General features: G+C 46.1%; 1 protein-coding gene and 1 pseudogene across 3 annotated transcripts; one reads left to right on the top strand and one right to left on the bottom strand.

The window, feature by feature from the left end:
• Positions 1 to 1202: 1202 nt before the first annotated feature.
• Positions 1203 to 2016, top strand: LOC143689525 (eukaryotic translation initiation factor 4E pseudogene; annotated as a pseudogene).
• A 14596-nt stretch (positions 2017 to 16612) lies between these two features.
• PYCR2 (pyrroline-5-carboxylate reductase 2) lies at positions 16613 to 21230 on the bottom strand. 3 transcript variants are annotated; one of them, XM_077168579.1, is made up of 7 exons: positions 20858 to 21230; positions 20512 to 20582; positions 19332 to 19511; positions 18978 to 19199; positions 18687 to 18779; positions 18339 to 18502; positions 16613 to 17790 (listed from the first exon to the last, which is right to left on the bottom strand). In XM_077168579.1, exons 1-7 carry the CDS (start codon positions 20922 to 20924, stop codon positions 17625 to 17627), a joined length of 963 nt encoding a protein of 320 aa, XP_077024694.1. In that variant the 5' UTR covers positions 20925 to 21230; the 3' UTR covers positions 16613 to 17624. The 3 variants fall into 3 exon arrangements, with proteins under 3 accessions (XP_077024694.1, XP_077024695.1, XP_077024696.1); XM_077168580.1 differs by lacking the exon at positions 20858 to 21230 and adding an exon at positions 20769 to 20837; XM_077168581.1 differs by lacking the exon at positions 20858 to 21230 and adding an exon at positions 20713 to 20809.
• Positions 21231 to 21724: the final 494 nt, after the last annotated feature.

Raw genomic sequence — 21724 nt, 5'->3', positions numbered from 1 at the left:
TACCAAGAATGGAATGTTCATGTGTTAAGAATGTTCATGTTTGTATATTGTTATGTTTTGTCAATAAAGATATTTTTAAAAATAAAAATAAATTAAAAATTGAAAAAAACTGCCACGCATCAAGTAGATATCATCTTGTTATTCAAGATGTAATGGAGAGGCTGGAGGGAACTGCTTGAAAATGTAGAGCTGTGTTTCAGTAGCCATGTTTCTTGAGGATGATTGAATAATGATACAGCTGTCACAATGTGACTGTGTGATTGTGAAAACCTTATGTCTGATGCTCCTTTTATCTACCTTGTCAACAAAGGAGTAGAACATATGGAATAAAAATAAATAACAGGGGACGGGCCACTGTGGCTCAGCAGGTAAGAATGCTCGCCTGCCATGCCCGAGGACCCGGGTTTGATTCCCGGTGCCTGCCCATGTAAAAAAAATAAATTAAAATAAATAAGTAAATAATAGGGGGAACAAACGCTAAAATAAATTTAGTTTGAAATGCTAGTGATCAATGAAAGCGAGGGGTAAGGGGTATGGTAGGTATGATCTTTTTTTTTTCTTTCCTGTGTTTTTTATTTCTTTTTCTATTGTCTTTTTATTTCTTTTTCTGAATTAATGCAAATGTTCTAAGAAATGATGAATATGCAACTAAGTGATGATATTGTGAATTACTGATTATGTATGTTGATGTTTTACTTTGTTTATTTTTTAATTAATAAATAAATTTTAAAAAAAAACTGCCACCCTGCCCTGTGGAATAATATATTGCCATCCAAGGCAGTCAAAGCCATAAGTCAATATCCCACTATTTTCAGGGTATATAAAAAAATAAACAACCGGCAAGTGATTTCCCCTCTTTTAAAAAAGCATTTACACTTAGGGGTGCAAGGGTAGTTCAGTGGTAGAATTCTCACCTGCTATGTGGAAGACCCAGGTTCAATTCACAGGCTGTGCACTCTCCACCCCCACCCCCCAAAAAAATTCAACAAATGGTGCTGCAATAATGGGATAGTCACATGGAAAAAGAATGAAATGTGACTCCCACAATATGGCACACAAAAAAATAAAATATAATAACAAAGCATTTACACCTTAAAAATGGGAAGAGATGGGATTTCAATCTCCTTCTTAAAATGTTTCCTCTAGAGCTACTAAAAACTTGCATTTACAAAACAGTTGATAAAAATATTCCTCTGGCCAAGATGGCGACTGGGGAACCGGAAACCACCCCTACTCCTAATCCCCCACCTACAGAAGACGGGAAAACAGAATCTAATCAGGAGGTTGCTAACCCAGAACACTATATTAAACATCCACTACAGAACAGATGGGCTCTTTGGTTTTTTAAAAATGATAAAAGCAAAACTTGGCAAGCAAACCTTCGACTCATCTCTAAGTTTGATACTGTTGAAGACTTTTGGGCTCTGTACAACCATATCCAGTTGTTTAGTAATTTAATGCCTGGCTGTGACTACTCACTTTTTAAGGATGGTATTGAGCCTATGTAGGAAGATGAAAAAAACAAACTAGGAGGACGACGGCTAATTACATTGAGACGAAGTGACCTCCATCGCTTTTGGCTAGAGACTCTGCTGTGCCTTATTGGAGAATCTTTTGATGACTACAGTGATGATGTTTGTGGAGCCATTGTTAATGTTAGAATTAAAGGTGATAGGATAGCAATATGGACTACTGAATGTGAAAACAGAGAAGCGGTTACACATATAGGGAGGGTATACAAGGAAAGATTAGGACTTCCTCCAAAGATAGTGATTGGTTATCAGTCCCATGCAGACACAGATACTAAGAGCAGCTCCACCACTAAAAATAGGTTTGTTGTTTAAGAAGACACCTTCTGAGTATTCTCATAGGAGACTGCGTCAAGCAATCGAGATTTGGGAGCTGAACCAAAGCGTCTTCAAAAGCAGAGTGGATTGCATTTAAATTTGATTTCCATCTAAATGTTGCTAAGATATAAGAGAAGTCTCATTCGCCTTTGTCTTGTTCTTCTGTGTTCATATATTATTATTTTTTTAAATTTTGGCTAGCGTATCCACTATCCCAATCAAAGAATTACAGTACACATTGTCCCCAGTATCCATAAATGTGTTCCTGGCCCACTCTGTAATAGCTTAGTAGAATTACCATTACAAACACATTTACTCATCCACAATACTAAAAAAAGAATTTGCATATCTATACCTTAAAGGAAAAAAATTCTGTGTATGTTCATTCTTTGCAGGAGCATATTTTGCTGGTTTGGAAGAATATGATGCATACAGTTTTCTAGCAATTTTCTTTGTTTCTTTTTACAGCATTGTTTTTGCTGTACTCTTGCTGATGGCTGCTAGATTTTAATTTATTTGTTTCCCTACTTAATAACATTTGTGATTCTGATTTCGGTTATTCATTTTGTTTTGCTTTTGTTTTTTTCTTCTTGTAACATTGGTGAAGGATCCAGGAATATGACACAAAGGTGGAATAAACAATAATTTTGTGTATTCTTTGGTAAAAAAAAAAAAAAAATCCTCTGGATTGTCCACGAAGGAAGAAACAGGAACCACCAAGAAGACATGGAATACATACGACAATAATCAGACTTGGCTTCTCTCTCCTGCTTCATCAGAGGCTGGACTCTCCTCATTTTTAGTTTCTCCATTTTCTGCAAGTAAATCTTTAGCGTCTTGGTTACCCACTTCAGCTTGTTTTCCGTTCGCTCCCCTTATCCCTTTAGGTTCCACCTTTTTGTCCGAAGCCTGATACTTTCCCGCTGCCTTTTTCGGCCGGGTTTCCACTGCGCGGGCGCAGGGTTAGCTGACAGTCTCGCCCACCTCGGGGCTGGCCCCGCCCACGCTGCGGCTGAGCGGACCCCACCGAGCTGACCTTCCACGGGCCTCGTGGCGGAGCAGGGGGCCAGGAGCTCCGGCGGGGGTACTGGGGCACTGTTACCAGCTCTTAACCAGGACACTATGCCCTAGGCCTAAGGGACCGAGGGTTTGCAGTTTCAAAACTTAAGTATCTGTCCCCATCGTCTTTAAGAGAGAAGGGTGCAGAGTGAGGCAGAGAAAGGAGGAGGGGGAGAGGGGGGAAGAGGGGAAGCCCCGCCGTGAATCAGGGCCCGTCCTCCTCCCCTGGGGTCAGAACCTGGTGCTTCCCCGGACCCCACAGCACAGACCAGACAGGTGGGGGCACCATTAACTGTGGCAGGGGAAAGAGGACGGAGTGGGCAGCCAGGGTAGGGGTGTGGGAGGAAGAGTGGCCATTGGGATCGGAGGAGCCAGTGGAAGTCCACGCCCAGGAACTGCCTCCCCGGGGAGGGCCGGTCAGGAGGTAAGGGGTGAGGAATTTGGCAGCAGGCGGGACAAAGCAGGAGAGGAGAAATGGCCAGGTAGGGTGGACAGAGGGACAAGCGCTAAGAGCAGAGGGGGCAGAAGGCAAACTGGGAAATGGTTAATGGTTGGGGTGTGCAGGGAGAGGAAGATGCCAGATGGGACGGAAAAGAACTGTCAGAAGACGCAAGAGGAGGCACTCAGAGAGCCACAGGCTGGTGCTAGAACCAGGGACAGGGAGAAGAGGTTATTATTATTATTATCATTTATCATTGCAATACAAGAACGGAAGAAAGGCAAGAGCCAGGTCAGAGAACGGGAAGCTGCACCGTGTTGAGTGAGTTGCTGCTCGGATTTGTACAGAATTTTAAGTCTTAGAAGGGGCCTGCGAGGAAGCTTTGATCCACTCCCTCATTTCACAGATGGATCAACTGAGGCCTGCGGAGGCCGCCCCCCTGCGGGTAGCAGAGCCTAGAGTCAAGCGTCGGCCTCCCCCCTCCCCCGCCCTCCACGCCCCGGGCTCGGTCGAGCCCCGCCCCCACCCTCGCGTGCTCCCTGCCGCGGGCCCCAGGGCTTTCCTTTGGGAAAACAAACATCAAATTTAAAGTATGGCTATTTTTGGCTCAGCCTAGAGATTCTGCTACTTCGATTCTGTAATTAAAGATGAAATAATATGTAAGGTGAGGAAGGCTGCTGTGGGACCAGCCTCTGATTTCCATACGCCTGGCTCCAGCCTCCTGCTCAGGGCCGGGGAGCAGACCAGGGCTGGTAGGGGGTGGGTGGCGGGTGCGTGGCTGGAGGTGGCCCCAGCTTGGGGCAGAGCACCACAAGGGGGCATCGCCTGTGCCCATTTGTGGGTCCGCAAGAACAAAAGCAGGCCAGGCTGAGGGAGCCTGCCAGGGGGTGGACGTGGGGTGGGACTGGGGGAGCTCACGTCCTTCGTCCTTCTGCAGCCCAGGGCCCGCCTGGAAGGGGGTGGGTGGGGTTTGGCCGGCTTGCTCTTCCTGCCCTTCCTTCTTCTCTGGTTCTGAGTGGGTAGAACCTCTAGTTAGGAATCATCCAACAAGTGTCTCATTTTATCTCTACTTTTCATTTCTTGCTATTTGTGTTTTCCATATGATTCTGAAATGTGTGTGTTTGCTGTCAGTGGCGATAGGCTAGCACGGAAGAGTCCTCTGGTGTATGAGTGTCTGGGTGGGTGAGAATGTGTGTGTGTTTCTATATGTGAATGAGGGGATGGCCTGTGTGTTTGTGTGAGTGTTGTGTCTACATGTGGGTGTGGGTATAGGTATGTGTGATGGTGTAGGTGTGTTTGCATGTGTATGTGTGTTTGTGTGTGTGTGAATGTGTGTCATACCTTCCTGACTACAAAGCCGCTTGAGGACAGGCCACAGGGATGCTGTAACTACCACAACCACAGAGCTGGCTCCTTGCTCCCGGGGAATGCTGGCATTTGTCTCTTTGAATGGAAGGAGCTGCTCCCTGGAATGGCTGGGTCCTCCTGCCTGCTGTGCCAAGGTCCCCGCTGTGTGTCCACTACAAGAGCTCGACCTTCTTCCACCTGACAGACCAGTGTCCCTTGGCCTCCAAAAGGGAGCAGCCAAAGACAGGCTCCAGGCGTGGGATGGCATGGGGAAAGAAGGGAAACAAAGCTGGCCCCTTCTGAAGTGAGTGACACTAGCAGAGCCCATGGCTCATGTAGGCCAGGCTGACGTCCTTGGGCGCCGGGTCAGCGCCCCAGCTCCACCCCCATGACCCTGCATCCTAGAGTTGCTGAACCCAAAGCAGCACTGACCTTCACACTAACCCCTGGCCCCCCTCGCCTGCCCCATCTCTTCAACCCCATTTGCCTCTTTCACTTAGCAATGCACATTAAGCACCTACTAGATGATGACCTGAGCATACAATCCTGAACCCTGCAAATGGCGAGGAGGTTTCAGCCTACCTGCAGGTTTTTTCACCATCGCACTTTCTTATATTTATTAAGTCTTATTAGATGTTTTTGATAATGGTTTCATATCTTTTGCTGGTTTTACACTGATTTTTTTTTAATTTTTTAAAACTTTTTTTATTGTATAGTATAACATATATACAAAGCAAAGAAATAAAAAAGCAATAGTTTCCAAAGCACTCTTCAACAAGTAGCTACAGGACAGATCCCAGAGTTTCTCATGGGCCACCATACGATCCTCTCATATTTTTCCTTTTAGCTGCTCCAGAATATAGGATGCTAGAGGGCTTAAATATTTTTTTATCATCACAATGACTTTTTTCCCTTCTTCTTTTGTGAAAAATAACATATATACAAAAAGCTATAAATTTCAAAGCACAGCACAATTAGTTGTAGAACAGATTTCAGAGTTTGACGTGGGTTACAATTTCATAATTTTAGATTTTTACTTCTAGCTGCTCTAAAATACTGGAGACTAAAAGAGATATCAATTTAATAATTTAGCATTCATATTCATTTGTTAAATCCTATCTTCTCTATATAAATAACTCCATCATCACCTTTGATCTTTCCATCCCTCTCTTTAGGGGTGTCTGAGCCACGCTTATAGGTGTGAGGTGGTATCTCATTGTATGGACAGATGAGTAAAACATATGGATTAAAAATAAATAAATAATAGGGGGAACAAATGTTAAAATAAATTTAGTAGATTGAATGCTGGTGATTGGTGAGAGAGAGGGATGGGGTATGGTGTGTACAAATATTTTTCTTTTTTCTTTTTATTCCTTTTTCTGGAATGTTGTTATATGTTGTTATATGTTGTTAAGTTTTTTTAAAATGTTTTAAATTATTAAAAAAGAAGGCGGTCTCCAGTGTCTTGGAGCAGCTAGAAGAAAAAAATGAAAAGTCATGGAACTCATACCAAACTTTAAAATCTGTCCTATAACTACTTGTTAAAACGTACTTGGATGCCTTTCATGCGGGAGACCTAGGTTCGATTCCCAAACCATGCACCCAAAAATAAATAAAATAAGTAAATAATGTACTTGGAAATGTATTGCTTTTTTGTATATATGTTATATTTCACAATTTTTTAAAAAAGGTGATTAATGTGGGTTGGGAAGCCAGTTTGGGAACGAGGTCTGGGAGTCAGTGGCACCCCTAGGGAACAAGGCTGGGATGATCCAGCCAGACCGGACTCGGGTTGTGTCCAGCTGCGGTCCCCGACCCATCTTGCTGGTCAACCTCTCTGCTTCTCAAATTCCTTAACAATTATAATAAAAGCAACAGCAAACTCTGGTTACTAGAACTCACCTCCTGCTAGACACCAAATTAAGCTCCTTATCCCCTTTACTCTTTTCTTTTTTAAGTACAATTTTATTGATATATGTATTCACACACCATAGAAACCATCTGAAGTGTACAATTACTGGCTCACAATATCATCACATAGCTGAGCACACATCCCCATGGTCAAATTTACAACATTTTCATTACTCTAGAAAATAAATTTTAAAAAAATACCCAAATCCTTCTATACTCCTTACATCTCCCCTATTACTGACCCATAGTATTGATGTGGTATACTTGTTAGTGTTGTAGAGAGAATATTAAAATATTATGTTAACCATAGCCCATAGTCGCAACATCCCCATATCCCCGTCTATATTAGTTCTTCATCTCGACCTTCAGACCCAGGGTGTCCAGGAGGGGACCCAGGTGTCAGAGCAAGCAGAGAATTCAGGTACTCTCCTCACCAGCCAACAGCTGAGTAACTTTGCTATGGGAGTGGAATCACCTGGAACTACCTGTGCAACTGGCTCGCGGGCACCGAGCTGGTTTGTCCCAGGAGTGCTCAGGGGTTGGCGCCCTGTGCCCCCCTCCTGCTGCAGGTGTGCCTCTCCTCTGCCCTGCGGCGTCCATGCACCTGCTGGGCTGAGCCCCGAGACAAGCTTTCCTCAAGGCCTCTCTTTTAGGTGCATTTTCAGGAGCACAGTTGTGACAGCGAATGGGCGAACCTGGAAAGAGGACAGGGGATCAGGAGACGATGCCCGCCCCAACTCCCCAGTTGCCTTGGGAAGTGCCTGGGGTTCTTTGTCTGGGTTGGGGACACCCAAGCCCACCCTTTCTGCTCTAGAGGTTGCCCGCAGGGGTTCTGTCGGGTGCAGCAAGTGACAGCACCTTGTCAGCTCAAAAAGTCTTATGCTCAGGAGAAAACAACCAACAGAGTCACGTCCAGGGTGTTAACTAGGGGACAAATTAAGGGCTGGGGGTGGAAGAGGGATCTGGGTGGGGCCACCAGAAGGACAGGCAGCATTTAAAGGAGCAGAAAAGGTGTGAGCAAGACTGTGGGGGGCAGGGCAGTGGGGAAGGCAGGCTGGGGACTCAGCAGAGGTTGGCATGACTGTTTAGGGTGAAGGGAGCAGTATGGAGAGACTTGAGCAATGACTCAATAAATGTTCCTTTCCCTTAATTCAAAAAGCAAATAGGTGAGGGTGTGTTTATTGGTTTTGTGTCTCTTGGGAACAATGAAATTATCTAAAATTGAGAATGTTAATGGACTGTGGACTTTGGCCTTCTACATGATGCCCAATGAATGCACATGGCTGAAGGATGCACTGACAGAGAAGTAGAATGGCAAACGATGGTGTATACTTATGAACGAAGGTTGTGCTGCTACAAAAAGGAACAATGTCATGAGGAATTCAACGATGTGAATGAATATGTGGGATATTTGGTGAGACAAAATAAGCCAGAAACAAAAAAAAAACAATGGTATGGTCTTACAAGAAAATGCTTGTAAGAAAACAGGGACCTAGATTGCAAGCTTTTAGAGCAGACACATTAAGTCTGGAGTGGTGATTATTATTTCTGGATTTTGAGAGACTATTTTATATATATAACCTGATATTTAGAGATAAGAATGAAGCCAAATAGGTTGGGGTTAAAGTAATTCAGAACATACGGGTAAGTAAGACAGTGTCTATATTTTAGAACCACACATACTCTTGGAGACCAATGGAAGAAAGGTTTAATTGATTTGGAATTGAATTTTCTGTAGTGCATAATCTAATTCAACTTATTTGTATAGGTCATTTGAACAACTGAAACACAGGAAGCACAGAATAAGAAAGAAGCCCTTTAATCCTGTATGGATTATTGTAATGCCTGGAAACATTCTAGAGTATATTAACCAGATAATCAAAAAGTATTGGCAAAGTCTCCTGAAGGAGGGCAGAAAGACTATTAAACCTTACCATCAGGGAATCCCCTGATACTGTGTCAAACTTTAGGGACACCCAAATCAATAGGCCATGCCCTCAATCAGAAGGCTTACTCTTGTGAAGTTTATGTAGGTAGCGGAGAAGTTTAGACTACCTATAGGCATGCCTAAGAGTTACTTCTGGAGGACCTTTGTTGTTGCTCAGATGTGGCCTCAGTCTCTCTACGGCCAACTCTGCAAGTGAAATTATCGCCCTCCTGGCTACCCAGGACATGACATCCAGGGGTGAAAGTCTCTCTGGTGACGTGGGAGAGGACTCCCAGGGATGAATCCAGACCTGGCACCATGGGATCAACAACTCAATCCTGACCAAAAGGGGGAAAAGAAGTGTAACTAATAAAGTATCAGTGGTAGAGAGAGTTCAAATAGAATCAAGAGGCTACTCTGGAGGTTGCTTTTATGCAAGCTTCAAGTAGACCTTGCTCCCTAACATAACCTGCCAACCCCCAACCAGGACCATTCCAGCCAATCCTAAACAACACCTAGAGTAATAAATAACATTCCACCAGGGTTCCAGGCACTAGAGTAACTTTCCAGAAACCTAGAACCTCCAGATGGGTCCCTGGTTCAGATAAGTCCTGAAACCTAGCCCAGCCTCTCCAGAACATCAGATAGTTCCACCTCCCGACCCCATATTAGTGACAGACCCTTCCAATATCAAAAATTTAGAATTGCCATAGCCCAACCCCAAAGAGAGGTATGGAAAGATCAAAGGTGATAGTGGAATTATACATAGAAGATAGGACTTAACAAATGAATATGAATGCTGAATCATTAAATTGATATCTCTTTTAGTCTCCAGTATTTTAGAGCAGCTAGAAGTAAAAACCTAAAATTGTGAAATTATAAACCATGTCAAAGTCTAAAATCTGTTCTACAACTAATTGTGGTGCTGTGTTCAGAAATTTATAGCTTTTTTGTACATATATGTTATTGTTCACAAAAAAAAAGAAGGAAAAAAATGTTGATTGTGATGATGAAGAAGTGTTTAAGCCCTCTCCTCCTATATTCTGGAGCAGCTAGAAGGAAAAGTATGAGGGGTTCATATGGTAGCCCATGACAAACTTTGGGATCTATCCTGTAACCACTTTTTGAAGAATGCTTTGAAAACTATTGCTTTTTAATTTCTTTGTTTTGTATATATGTTATATTATATGATAAAAAAAGTTTAAAAAAAAGAATGTTACATATTCAAGAAAAAAAAGCAAACAGGAATAATGGTTATAATATGCTTTCTTAAAACAGGAAGGAATAAAATGTGTAATTCTCTGACCTTACAGTGGGTTTCCTAATGGCTCAGCACCCTCAGAAATGAGGCCCCACCAGCACTGAAGGCTCATCCCCACCGAGTCTGTCTTCCGGCTCTTTCCCAGCCGCCTGCCTCAGCCCTGCAGCTTCTCACCCAAACTAGTTTCTCCGTCATTCCTCATGTCCCAGTGCCCCCCAGTCAGAGCAGAGAGGGTGGCGATGCCTGTCTGAGGTAAGACAGGTCAGGGCTGCATGCTTAAGACACACCTGGATTGGTATTCGGGCCTTTTCCCTTACAGGCTGTGTTCCCAACCTCTCTAAGCCTCAGTTTTCCCATCAGTTATATGGGGAAATAGTAACTACATCATCATCTCTAAATTAAAGATTAAATGAGATCATGTACCTCAAATGAACATGGGATGAGCACACATATGAGATCATTAAGGAAGCTTTTATGTCATAGGTCACATGTGAGAAGTTGCTCTCATCAAGGAACATCATGGGGCTTCCCATCTTAGCAAAGAGGGAAACATGCTGTGTAGGTGCAGGCCAGGGGAGGGGCTGCTTTGGGGCAATGCTTTCATCTGCTGAGCATCTGGGCTGCCAAGAAACTGACCACCTTGGGAGGAAAGCAAGTTAATAATAATAATATTATTATTTTCATGAAATAACAAAAAACTGAAATACAAACAGACCAATGCCTTGCCTGAGGGCACCTGCCAGGGAAGGTAAAAGCACAGGCATTTGCTCTTCTATTACCAGAAATGTATTAACTGAATTGGCAGAAGGAAAACCATCTTTATCATCATGTAACAGAAAAGACACTACAATTTAAGACTGAGATATCTTAGAACTCAGGGTAGAATCACAACTGGCACACACCTCCACTTTGGATGAAAACTGATCAATATATTTTTTAAGCCCAGAAGCAGCCTCTCCAGGTCACCTAATACTAAAGTACCTCAACTGATAAGAAAATTCTCTGATGTCTCATTTTGGTCATTTTTATTTTCAAAGAGGAGAGAACATTGATCCACATAATCCCTCCTAAAATTGAAAACTTATGAAATTGATTTCTGTCCCAATTCCTTTTCACGAAAGCGTTCCTGAGCTGCACCCCTCGTATCTAAAGCAGCCCAAGGCTATAGGAGATGGCAGGACACCTGTAAGGCATCCCCACAATGTGAAGAAGCTCGACAGCCTACTGAGGAAGGAAGGAGCAGGGTGTGTTCCCAGAGGCACCACCGGCAGAATGGCCAGGATAGAAACTCCTTATGCTTCCCACATCCCAGCCACCGGGCACCAGCACAGCACCTCAGAAACACTCCACACATGCTCGCTGAATGAATAAGAGAAAAGTCTGAACCAGAGGGTGGATTACCAGGTCTAAGGACAGATTGGGAGTTTGCACAGGATCTTCAAGCCTCCCAGGCCAGAAGCCTCCTCAGGTGCATCAGGAAACAGCCCAATCGGATACTGACGGAAAGAGCTGCTCACTCACTCATTCATTCAGGCATGCATTCACTCAGCTGTGCTTACTGGGTGTCATGCCCTATGCTAGGATGAGAGGGCCTGAGTTGGGGGACAGGGAGAAACCCTATTCCGTCCAGGAGCACTCAGACTGGTGGGGGTGGGGGGTGGGGGGGGTAGGGGGTGAGGGTGGGGGGTGGGGGGGGTGGATGTGTCAGGTGAACAGTTGATCACAGTCTGATAAGCACCCCTGGAGAGGATGCCCGGTACCACAGCAGCCAGTGCCAGGCTTCCAGCCACCCAGGGGAATAGCCAGGGGGAAGGTAAGCTTGGTGGAGTGGAAAGCATGGGGCACAGATGCCCCCCTGCCAACCTTATAGGAAAGACATCCCCATGTCCAGAGTGTCCCTGGAAACAGCTCCGTGTGCCAGCCCCTGGTGGCCAACACGAGGAGATGAATCCCTACTGAAGCACTGCACTGCCAGGGCAGTCTGGCAGCCTCCTCTAGAAGTTTCTAAAATGTATTCTGTGAATAGGTAATACCCTCATATGATTCCTAAGTCAATACAATGCCAAAAGATTATAATGAAAAGTACCGGCCACTATCTCTCCCTCCCCACGAAGCCAGGGACCACTTTTATAGTTTCTTGTGCATCCTTCTAGACTTCATTCAATTTCTTATTCCCCCCCCCCTTACTTCCAGAAATAGTTTATTATGGACACTTGGACCTTGATAAAAAGTTTATTTCAAGGACAATTGGTAAATTTTGAATAAGATCTGTAGTAAATTTTACTGTTTACTAAAGCTAATTTCCTAATTTAACTAATTGTTTTGTGGTTATGTATGAGAAAATACTGACATATTTAGAAGTAAAGGGTATTTTGTTTGCAACCTTTTTTTTTTTTCTTTTTGTATGGACAAGCACCGGGAATCAAACTCGGGTCTCCAGCGTGGCAGGTGAGAATTCTGCCTCTGTGCCACCACCGCTCACCCTTGTTTGCAACTTTTAAAACAGTTCAGATGAAAATTAATATGATGAATTAAGGAAAAAAAGACAAACAAAAAAATAAAAATAATATGATATATAGAAAGAATGATAAAGAAAACGTAAGATGTTAGCATTTGGGGAATCTGAGGGAAGAGTATGTGGAATTCTGTGTACTGTAGCAAGTTATCACCACGTATGAAATTATTTCAAGATAATTTTTTTAATTGTCAAAAAAAGTGTATTTCTATAACTCATGTAGATAGTTTGATTGAATGTCATAAGTACTTGGAATCTCAGGTAGGACATGAGATTTTGTTGGTTTGTCCAGAGTGATGCCCCGCTGAATCCCAGAGTGATTTGATCAGTGACTGGAAAAGTATTTGCAAGCCCCCTTCGGGGAATGGTGAGAGCGGGGAGAAATTCAACTTCCCCAAGTTGAATTCTTGATATTCTCACAAGCAGTGTGGACAACCAAAGCTATACGCTGAGCCCCCAGTCTTGGGGTTGGTTCATATGAAACTTAACCCCACAAAGGATAGGTCAAGTCTTAATTTAGGCCTAAGAGTCACCCCCAAGAGAGCCTCTTGTTGCTCAGATGTGGCCTCTCTCTCCAGCCAACATGACGAGCAGTCTCACCACCCTCCCCCTCTCTGCATGGGACATGACTCCCAGGGATGTGGACCTTCCTGGCAACGTGGGACAGAGATCCTGGAATGAGCTGAGACTCAGCATCAAGGGACTGAGAAAAATCCTAGAATGAGCTGAGAATTAACATCAAGGGATTGAGAGAAACTTCTCGACCAAAGGGGGAAGAGTGAAATGAGACTAAGTGTCAATGGCTGAGAGATTCCAAACAGAGTTGAGAGGTTATCCTGGAGGTTATTCTTATGCATTAAGTAGATATCACCTTGTTGTTCAAGATGTAGCAGAGAGGCTGGAGGGAACTGCCTGAAAATGTGGAGCTGTGTTCCAGTAGCCATGTTTCTTGATGATGATTGAACAATGATATAGCTTTCACAATGAGACTCTGTGAATGTGAAAACCTTGTGTCTGATGCTCCTTTTAGCTACTATATCAACAGAAGAGTAGAACATATGGAATAAAAATAAATAATAGGGGGAACAAATGTTAAAATAAATTTAGTTTGAAATGCTAGTGGTAAATGAAAGCGAGGGGTAAGGGGTATGGTATGTATAATCTTTTTTTTTCTCTGTTGTCGTTTTTTTTTCTGTTGTCTTTTTCTTTTTCTAAATCGATGCAAATGTTCTAAGAAATGATGAATATGCAACTGTGATGATATTAAGAATTACTGATTGTATATGTAGAATGGAATGATATCTTAATGTTTTGTTTGTTAATTTTTTTAATTAATAAAAAAAGTTAAAAAAATAAGTGTATTTCATTTTCAAAATCCTACTGATTTTACATAACAAATTCACTTCTGTCTGTGTTCCGGTTAATTGGTAAAGGTGAAACCCAGGTCAAGGGTCCACAGATATTTTATTAGGTTTGCAGAAAGGCCCATCTAGGCCTCCTGGACCCTGGAGGGAAAGCGGAGTCACCCAGGGCAGCTTCCAACTGTCCCCACAGGGGATATTGCTTAGAAACAGTCAGGTAGGGCGGGGACAAAGGACGGCTGTGTTTGTGGTCACACATGGCCTACATGAGTAGAGGAATGGGGAAAATTAAAGCTTTGATTTTACTGTATCTAACATACAATCTAAAGTAAAATAAACAAAGAAAGCAAGTGAGAAATCAACCGTGATTGCACTTGCCCCAAATAATTGACAGTTGGGGCAGTCAGTTTTGTAGAAGAGCAAAGTTGAGATAATACATAAGGTAGTGTTTCTCTGGGGTCCTGAGAGAAATCAGATAAGATATTGGGATTGAAGTGCTGTAGGCCTGGCTTCTCCAGGAGACAGGAGTGGTGAGAGAACGGGGAGGCCGAGCTGGGAATGCAGGAGCAGGCAGTTGGCTGGCATACTTTCTCACTCTCTCTTACCCCTCCTCCATGCTGCCTTCCACTGCCTTCCCTTGTTTTTGTTTTTGGGTTAGTTAGTTTTCATTTTTTAAAAAGAGAATTTATTATGTTGCAAGTTTACAATTCTAAGTCCATTAAAATGACCAAACTCAGGTATTAAGATAAAGATACCTTAAAAAAAAAAAAAAGAAAGAAAGAAAAAGATACCTTGATTCAAGAAAGGCCGATGGGTCTGGAACATGTCTGTTAGCTGGGAAGGCACATGGAACATATGGAACATCTGCTAACTTCTCTCTAGGCTTCTTTCCTTGTTTTTCATATCTCCCTTGTTGCAATTTTGTTTTCTGCCCTTGTGCAGCTCAGGATAATGGCAGTCTTGTTGACTGACACTCAGGCCCCGCTGGGTGCTTCCCACAAAGGGAGCTTCAGCAAACGTTTATCGAAAAACCTAAGCCAACCAGCCAACACAACAAGCAAACTCATTGCCCTCCCCCTGTCTACGTGGGACATGATTCCCAGGTGTGGACCTTCCTGGCAACGTGGGACAGAAATACTGGAATGAGCTGGGACTCAGCATCAAGGGTTTGAGAAAACCTTCTTGACCAAAAGGGGGAAGAGCGAAATGAGACAAAGTGTCAATGGCTGAGAGATTCCAGAGTTGAGAGATTATCCTGGAGGTTATCCTTACACATTAAATAGATATCACCTTTTAGGACTCTTTCCAAAATGTTTCCTCTTTTAAAAGATTCCAGTAAACTAATCAAGATCACCTGGAATGGGTAGAGTCATATCTTCCTCTTATTAATACCCATGATTGGGATGATGGGTGAGTCAATACATCTCCATGGAGATAATCTAATTAAGTCCCCAACCTAAAGTGCTGAATGGGAATTAAAAGAAATGACTGCCTCCCCATAATGGGATCGGGATTAAAATATGGCTTTTCTAGGGTACATAAATCCTTTCAAACCAGCACATGGATGGAACTAGTTGATATTCTGGAAGGGCTTGCCCCTCTGCATTTCATGACTTATCTGGTCCAGGTACATATCTAGAGGTTAAAGATTTTGGAAAGTTACCCTAGTGCATGGAACTATTGCCCTAGGCATTCTTTAGGATTGGCTGAAATGGTTTCAGTTGGGGGTTGACAAATTATGCCAGGTAGCAATGTCTAACTGAAGTATGCCTAAGAGTGACCTCCAGAGTAGCCTCTAGGTTCTATTTGAACTCTCTCAGCCACTGATACCTTCTTTTCCCCTTTTTGGTCAAGATGGCATTGTTGACCCCAAGGTGCCAGGGCCAGGCTCATCCCTGGGGGTCATCTCCCACACCACCAGGGAGACTTTCACCCCCAGATATCATGTCCCCAGTAAGGGGAATGGCAATGATTTCACTTGCAGAGTTGGTCTTCGAGAGAGAGGCCACATCTGAACAACAAAAGAGGTCCTTTGGAGGTGACTTTTAGGCATACCTATAGGTAAACTAAGTTTCTCCACTACCTATATAAACTTCACAAGAGCAAGCTTCAAGGTCAAGGGCTTAAGACTATTGATTTGGGTGTCCCTAATCTTTGGCACAGTAATCAGTTTTCCTGGCAGTAAAGTTTTAATAGCTGCATGACTTCTCTCCCATCCCTCAAGGTACTTTGTCAATACTTTTTGATTATCTGCTTAATATATTCTGGAGTGTATCCAGGTATTAATATCCACTGGGTTTTTCTGATGAAGTATGATGCCCATATTTATAAAGAAAAATGTTTGAGGTCAGAGGTACTCATGACTTCCAGGGATGTCTAGCTTAAAAATAGTAGAGCCTAAGAATTAATTCAGAGTCAACGCCCACACCCTTTAAGCATAGCCCATAAACTGGCAGATAGTGAGCTCCCAGAAACAAGCACTGGGCACACCGGGCCCTCTTAGAGAAACCTCAGTCCATCTGGTTTCCATGAGGCAGGAGAGCTGGTGGCTGAGAACACAAAAGGCCCACCACTGATCAGCAGTATAACTGGACTAAGTTGCTTTCCCTTCTAGGTCTCAGCATCTTCTACAACGTGAGGAAGAGCATTCCTTCCTCAGCAAGTGGTTGCAAGGATCCACTGCTTTTACCATAGTGCCTAACCCACAATAAAGCTTGTTTCTATCTGGGATGCTGCCCCATTCACCACTTGGGCCCATAATGAAGGTCGGGATAGAGCACTGTCATTACCTGAGCAGAAGCCTTATTTCCTCTCACCCCATTTTTTACTCTTAGACAATCCCACCACCCACCCACCCACAAACACACCAAGAAGTAGGGAGAACCTGGTAAGGGTGTTAAGTTCTCAAGAAGAATGGTGTAAGATTAAGCACAAAAAAGTAAAAAAACAGCATAAAAAATAAAATTTTATTAAAACAACTAAATTTAGCAGCACCTAGATTAAGAGTTAAATACAAGCTGTTATGGGTGGAACTGTGTCCCCGAAAAGGGTATGTTGAATTCCTAACCCCCAGTACCTCTGAATGTGACCTTATTTGGAAATAGGCTCATTGCAGATGTAACTAGTTAGGATCCAGTCATACAGGATTAGGTGAGTCCTTAATACAATATGACTGGTGTCCTTAAAAGAGGAAGAGACCGAGAGATCCAGACACCCAAGCAAGAAGGCCATGTGACAACTGAGGCAAAGACTGGAGTAATGAATCTACAAGCCAAGGAAATGCCCAGGACCAACAGAAGCTGGGAGAGGATCAGGAAGGATTTCTTCCCTAACAGCCCCCAAAGGGAGCGTGGCTCTGCCAACATCTTGATTTTAGACTTCTAGTTTCCACAACAGTGAGACTATAAATTTCTCTTATTTTAAGTAACCCAGTTTGTAGCACTTTGTTACAGCAGCCCTAGGAAACTAATACACAAGCATAATCTAATTTGATATATTTCTAATTCACTGCGACAATTCTAAGTTGCTTGGTTCTTTTCTGTTTATGAATTCAAACAGAAAAGCCCTTGCCATGGTTTCTATCTCTCACCACTAGACTTGATACCTCTGCTGGCCCTGCCTTGGGCTCCAGCTGAAGGACCCCAGTTAATGGTCCTCCCTGACCTTCCTACTCACCTGAGCTAACTGAAGCCCCAGCCTCTATCCACCAACAGTAGGAGGTATGCAGGGTTACACGTGGCATCCAGCATCAACTGTCCCCATAGAGCATCTTCCAACATGAGCAGAAGAAACTAGTGCCACCTGGTCTGGCAGGATTGATCTGAACAGATTTAAGGTTTTATTACAAGAAACACTACTGAATGCTGCCTTCCCCCTCCATTGCTGGGAAAGTGGATGGAAGGTCAAGGCTTCCACAATTGAGGGTGCTAGATCATACACAAGAAGGTAGAGGCCGCTTTAGTCCTTCTTGCCTCCCAGAGCCGGGTTTCTTGTGAGAAGCTTCCCTGGGTTGTAGGGGGTCAACGTAGACACTGTGGGAGATTCCAGCTTTACTCGGTCCAGGAGAGTCTTCTTGAGGGCAGCTGGGGAGATCTTTTCTTGGTCAGCCATGGATTGCAACTCTCTGCAGAGCCCAGGCATTTTTAAGTAGGAAGACAATAAACCTTGGAGTCAAGGTTTCATGAAGGCTTTCCCATCCACATAATCCCCAACCTGATATCACCAAAAATTAGAACCCCAAACCAAATACACCCCCAGGCTTCTTAGAAGTATATGGGCTTGCTTTATTTTTCTCATTTAATCCAAATGAGTTATAGAGTACCAAGGGGTATCTGTGATCACAGGTGGAGAGAATGTGTGAAAATTTCATGTCTGAGTCACAGGCTTGAGGTTGAATCCTGTATTGATCATTTATTGGGCAAACTGTCTGTCTCTGAGATTCAACTTCCTGATCTCTATATAAATCAAAGATAATCCCAGCTACCAGAACTGTGGTGAGAATTAAATGAAATAATCACTGCAGACCCTTAGTTAAAAATTCTAATACGTGGTGGTCTTTAACAGAACATGAACACAACAGCAGATTCTACAAAATGGCACTAACCCAAACCTGGGGCCAGTTGGGAGGGGGGGCGTGGGGCAAGCAAGAGAAGGAAAGCAAGTTGAACCCACCGTGTTCGGATGCAAGAGGCTTCAACGGCATTGATGAGCAACGAGCGGAAGCCCCCACTCTCCAGGAAGTGCAGGGCATGGATGGTGGCCCCCCCAGGGGAGCAGACATTGTCTTTGAGCTGGCCTGGGTGCTGCTCTGAATCCAGTAGCATCTTGGCAGCCCCCTGTGGCAAGAAAAGAATGTTAGAGAAGAAAGCTGCAGGTAAACCTTTGGATAGGCTTCTCCAAGCCCACCGCTCCTCCCTAATCCCTATTCCGGATCATCAATGAACCCCAGCCCCCAGCTCAGTCACCAATAAAAACCCCCATTCCAAACTCTGGTCCAGACCATGCAGGGGAGATACTGACCAGCAAGGCCTGCGCTCCCAATCTGACTGCCAGGCGCCGCGGGAGGCCCATCTTCACCCCACCATCAGCCAACGCATCCAGGGCCATGAACGCCTGTGAAGACACTTACTGAGCCCTGTGCAGCAGGCTGGGGGCTCAAAGGAATTCCCCAGGGTCTGCTGCTTCTGATGACTAGAACTAGCTCCAAGGAGTAAGCCTCCTCTACTAGTCAGCCAGGCCCAGAGATGAGCAACACCTCCCCTACCTCCTCCCCTGCAACCCTGAGAGGCTAAGTGAGCATGAAGGTCTCACATAGGCAGGACCACTGCCACTGAGCCCCGTGACGGCATCGATCAGGTCCTCCTCCACCTCTGTGCAGAAGCCCACACTGCTCATGAGCTGCTCCAGGAGCTGTCCGTCCTCCACCAGGGCATGGGTGCCTGTAGCATACACTGTGGCACCCTCCCGCACCACCACAGGCGTGTTGGTCATGCAGCGAATCACCTTGGGGGCTGGCTGGAACGCCATCAGCTTCTGGGGTAGGAAAGAGCCAAGTAAGTGGCCAGGGCACAGCTCCCTACTAGCCAGCTGCCACTTCTACCTACAAGGTACCACTCCCAGGCCACCCTGCCTGTCACCTAAGGGCATCAAGGCTGAGATGGGCACCTTCTCCACAGAGCTGATGGTGACACCGGCTGCACAGGAGACCACGATGTGCCTGGCCTTGACATCGGCCCCAATCTCATCCAGGATGAAGGGGATGATGTGCGGCTTCACGGCTAGGAACAGGACGTCGCTGTGCCGCACTGCCTCCTTGTTGCTGCGTGTCAGGTTCACCCCCAACTTCTGCAGGAGAAGAATGCCTGGGCTCACAGTGCTGAAGCAGGCTAAGGCCAGGCCCTCGCAAAGAGCAGCTGAATCTCTCCCTGCCAAACCCACTCTGCCAGCTGCAGACCGGAATTCCTTCCCTGTCCCCTCAGGGCTCTGCCCCATCCCAACTGGCAAAGTTTCCCATTGCTGCTATTAGGAAAATGAGCATAGGAGCTGGGCACAAGCTTCACCATGATAACCAGGAAGTGGCTGTCTCCCCATCCCCAATAGCCCTCTGGCATTCGAGGAACCACTCTGCAAGGTAAGAAGGCTCCAAGGCTAGAAAGTGGCATAGGCAAAGCAGAAAGTGAAATACGAACACCCAGTGGTTGGAAGCAAAGCTGGGTCAGTCCCCATCCCAACCCTGGCCACTTATTCATATAACCACATGGCCTTCATGTGGCCCACAGGTCAGCCAGGGGCATTCTTTCCTCTAGAACTCCAAACTGAGAAGCAGGGCCACTAGTACAAGGAACACCAGTCCCTCCTAGGCATGGACTGTCACCTGCCTCCTTCGCCATCATCTCTTTGCCAGGTTTGAGGGAAGATTTGGGATACTGTTTTCAGAAAGTGGGGCACTAACTCACCAGGTTCTTTCCCAACATGGTCATTCACACCACAGGATAATTCAAGAAGTAGTCAGCTATTGTCCCCATTTTATAAATGAGGAAACTACCTCAGAGTAGCCTAATACTTTAAGGTCACAAAGCCACTCAGTGGAAAATAATTAGAATTTACTGGGTACCTACTATGTGCTGAGCGCTGTTGTGCTTTCCACACAAAATTGGGTCATCTCATCCTCTCACTATCTGAATTTGAACCAGAGTCTGTCTGAGGATTCCCACCACACTGGGTTTGCCCAAAAAACGTGGAGGATCTAAGTGGTGGGGAGGTCACCACCAGTCAACGACCAGCACCGGGGCTCACGGGCCGGCCAGGCCCACACCCTCTTCCCTACACCGCTCTGCCCACCTACCCTGAGCGCGGCCACCGTGGGCAGGTCCATCTCAGGAGAGCTGGCTATTATCTTGTGAGCGGACAAAATGCCTGCAGAAAAAAGGGGTTTTCAGCCGGGACTGAGAGCCCACCCCCTACTCATACTCCCCCTGGGAGAGCAGAATCAAAACCCACAACCCCTCCCACAGTGTCAGCCTCCCTCGCCCCTCGTGTCCCTCACCCGGATACAAGATTCCTGACAGGAATCACACCACCAGCCGCAAATTCCTCACTCACTCATCTACTCTCCGGCGGGTGAGGGCCGGGCACACAGCCCACGACCCGGGCCCGTCCCGCCCCTCCCGCTGCCGCCGCGGCCACCTTACCCGCAGCCGTGAAGCCCCGCGCCAGCGCACAGGCCAGCTGGCCCGCGCCGAGGAAGCCCACGCTCATGACCCCGGACCCGGAGAAGCCTGGAGCCGCAGGACCCGCTCGGGCCGTCCCGGAGGCACCTGGGGGAGAAGGCCGGGAGCAGGCAGGCAGCACTGCCGGGACGCCGGATCCAGGAGCTCCAGCAGCTCCCACGGCCCAGCTTAGCCGGACGTGGGACCCGAACACGGGAACCTCCCAGGGGCCTTCACCCACACCTCAAGTGTCTTCCCCACCGCTCGCGGCACGCCGGCAGCAGACGAAGCCCCAGAGCCCAGCACCACCGCGTCCCGCCCGAGCGGCCAATCGCAGATCGGGGTGCAGGGTGGGCCAATCCGTGGCCGGGTAGGGGCCGTGAGCCCGCCCCCTCCGTACCCGACTGGCAGACAGCGCCTCTGACGCAGCGCCCGGAAGCCGGAAGCCACCCGCCCCCGCCCTCACCGCCGGGCTCCCGCTCCTCCCACCCTTAAGGTGGAGGTTGTCCCCTCCTGGGCTTCAGAGTGGAGGCCTGACTCGCTCCATCCTGGCTCTGGCCGCCGGTTGTTGCTGAGAGGGCTTCTTCAGGGCTGAGGGGGGAATGCAGCTCTCTGTCGTGAGGACGGTGGGCCCCGAGATTGGCCGATCCGGAGCCGTGGTGCCCCGCTTCCCCCGGCTGACGCGGGAGGCGGCGGGGACGACTACGGCGTTCGCGTCCTTACGGGGATTTGCTTCTTAACCGCGCTGGTCTGCTGAAGGCTCCCTGGCCCCGCTAAATTACATGCGCGTCTCCTTCCCGCCCCGCCGCTGCTGCGGAGGCGCTGCGTGGGGAGGTTGCGGGTTTTCCT

This window comes from Tamandua tetradactyla, chromosome 7 (genome assembly GCF_023851605.1).
Source record: "Tamandua tetradactyla isolate mTamTet1 chromosome 7, mTamTet1.pri, whole genome shotgun sequence".
Classification (NCBI taxonomy): Eukaryota; Metazoa; Chordata; class Mammalia; order Pilosa; family Myrmecophagidae; genus Tamandua; species Tamandua tetradactyla.
The sequence above is the reverse complement of the archived record's forward strand: the minus strand, read 5'-3'. Positions and strand labels throughout refer to the sequence as shown.

What these genes read in the sequence shown, in the direction of transcription:
- PYCR2 (XM_077168579.1), bottom strand. Translation starts at nt 20,924, where the DNA reads ATGAGCGTGGGCTTCCTCGGCGCGGGCCAGCTGGCCTGTGCGCTGGCG. An exon ending in GCGGGGCTTCACGGCTGCGG is followed by an intron (nt 20,583 to 20,857) that starts GTAAGGTGGCCG and finishes TTTTTTCTGCAG; the next exon opens with GCATTTTGTCCGCTCACAAG. An exon ending in CCACGGTGGCCGCGCTCAGG is followed by an intron (nt 19,512 to 20,511) that starts GTAGGTGGGCAG and finishes CTTCTCCTGCAG; the next exon opens with AAGTTGGGGGTGAACCTGAC.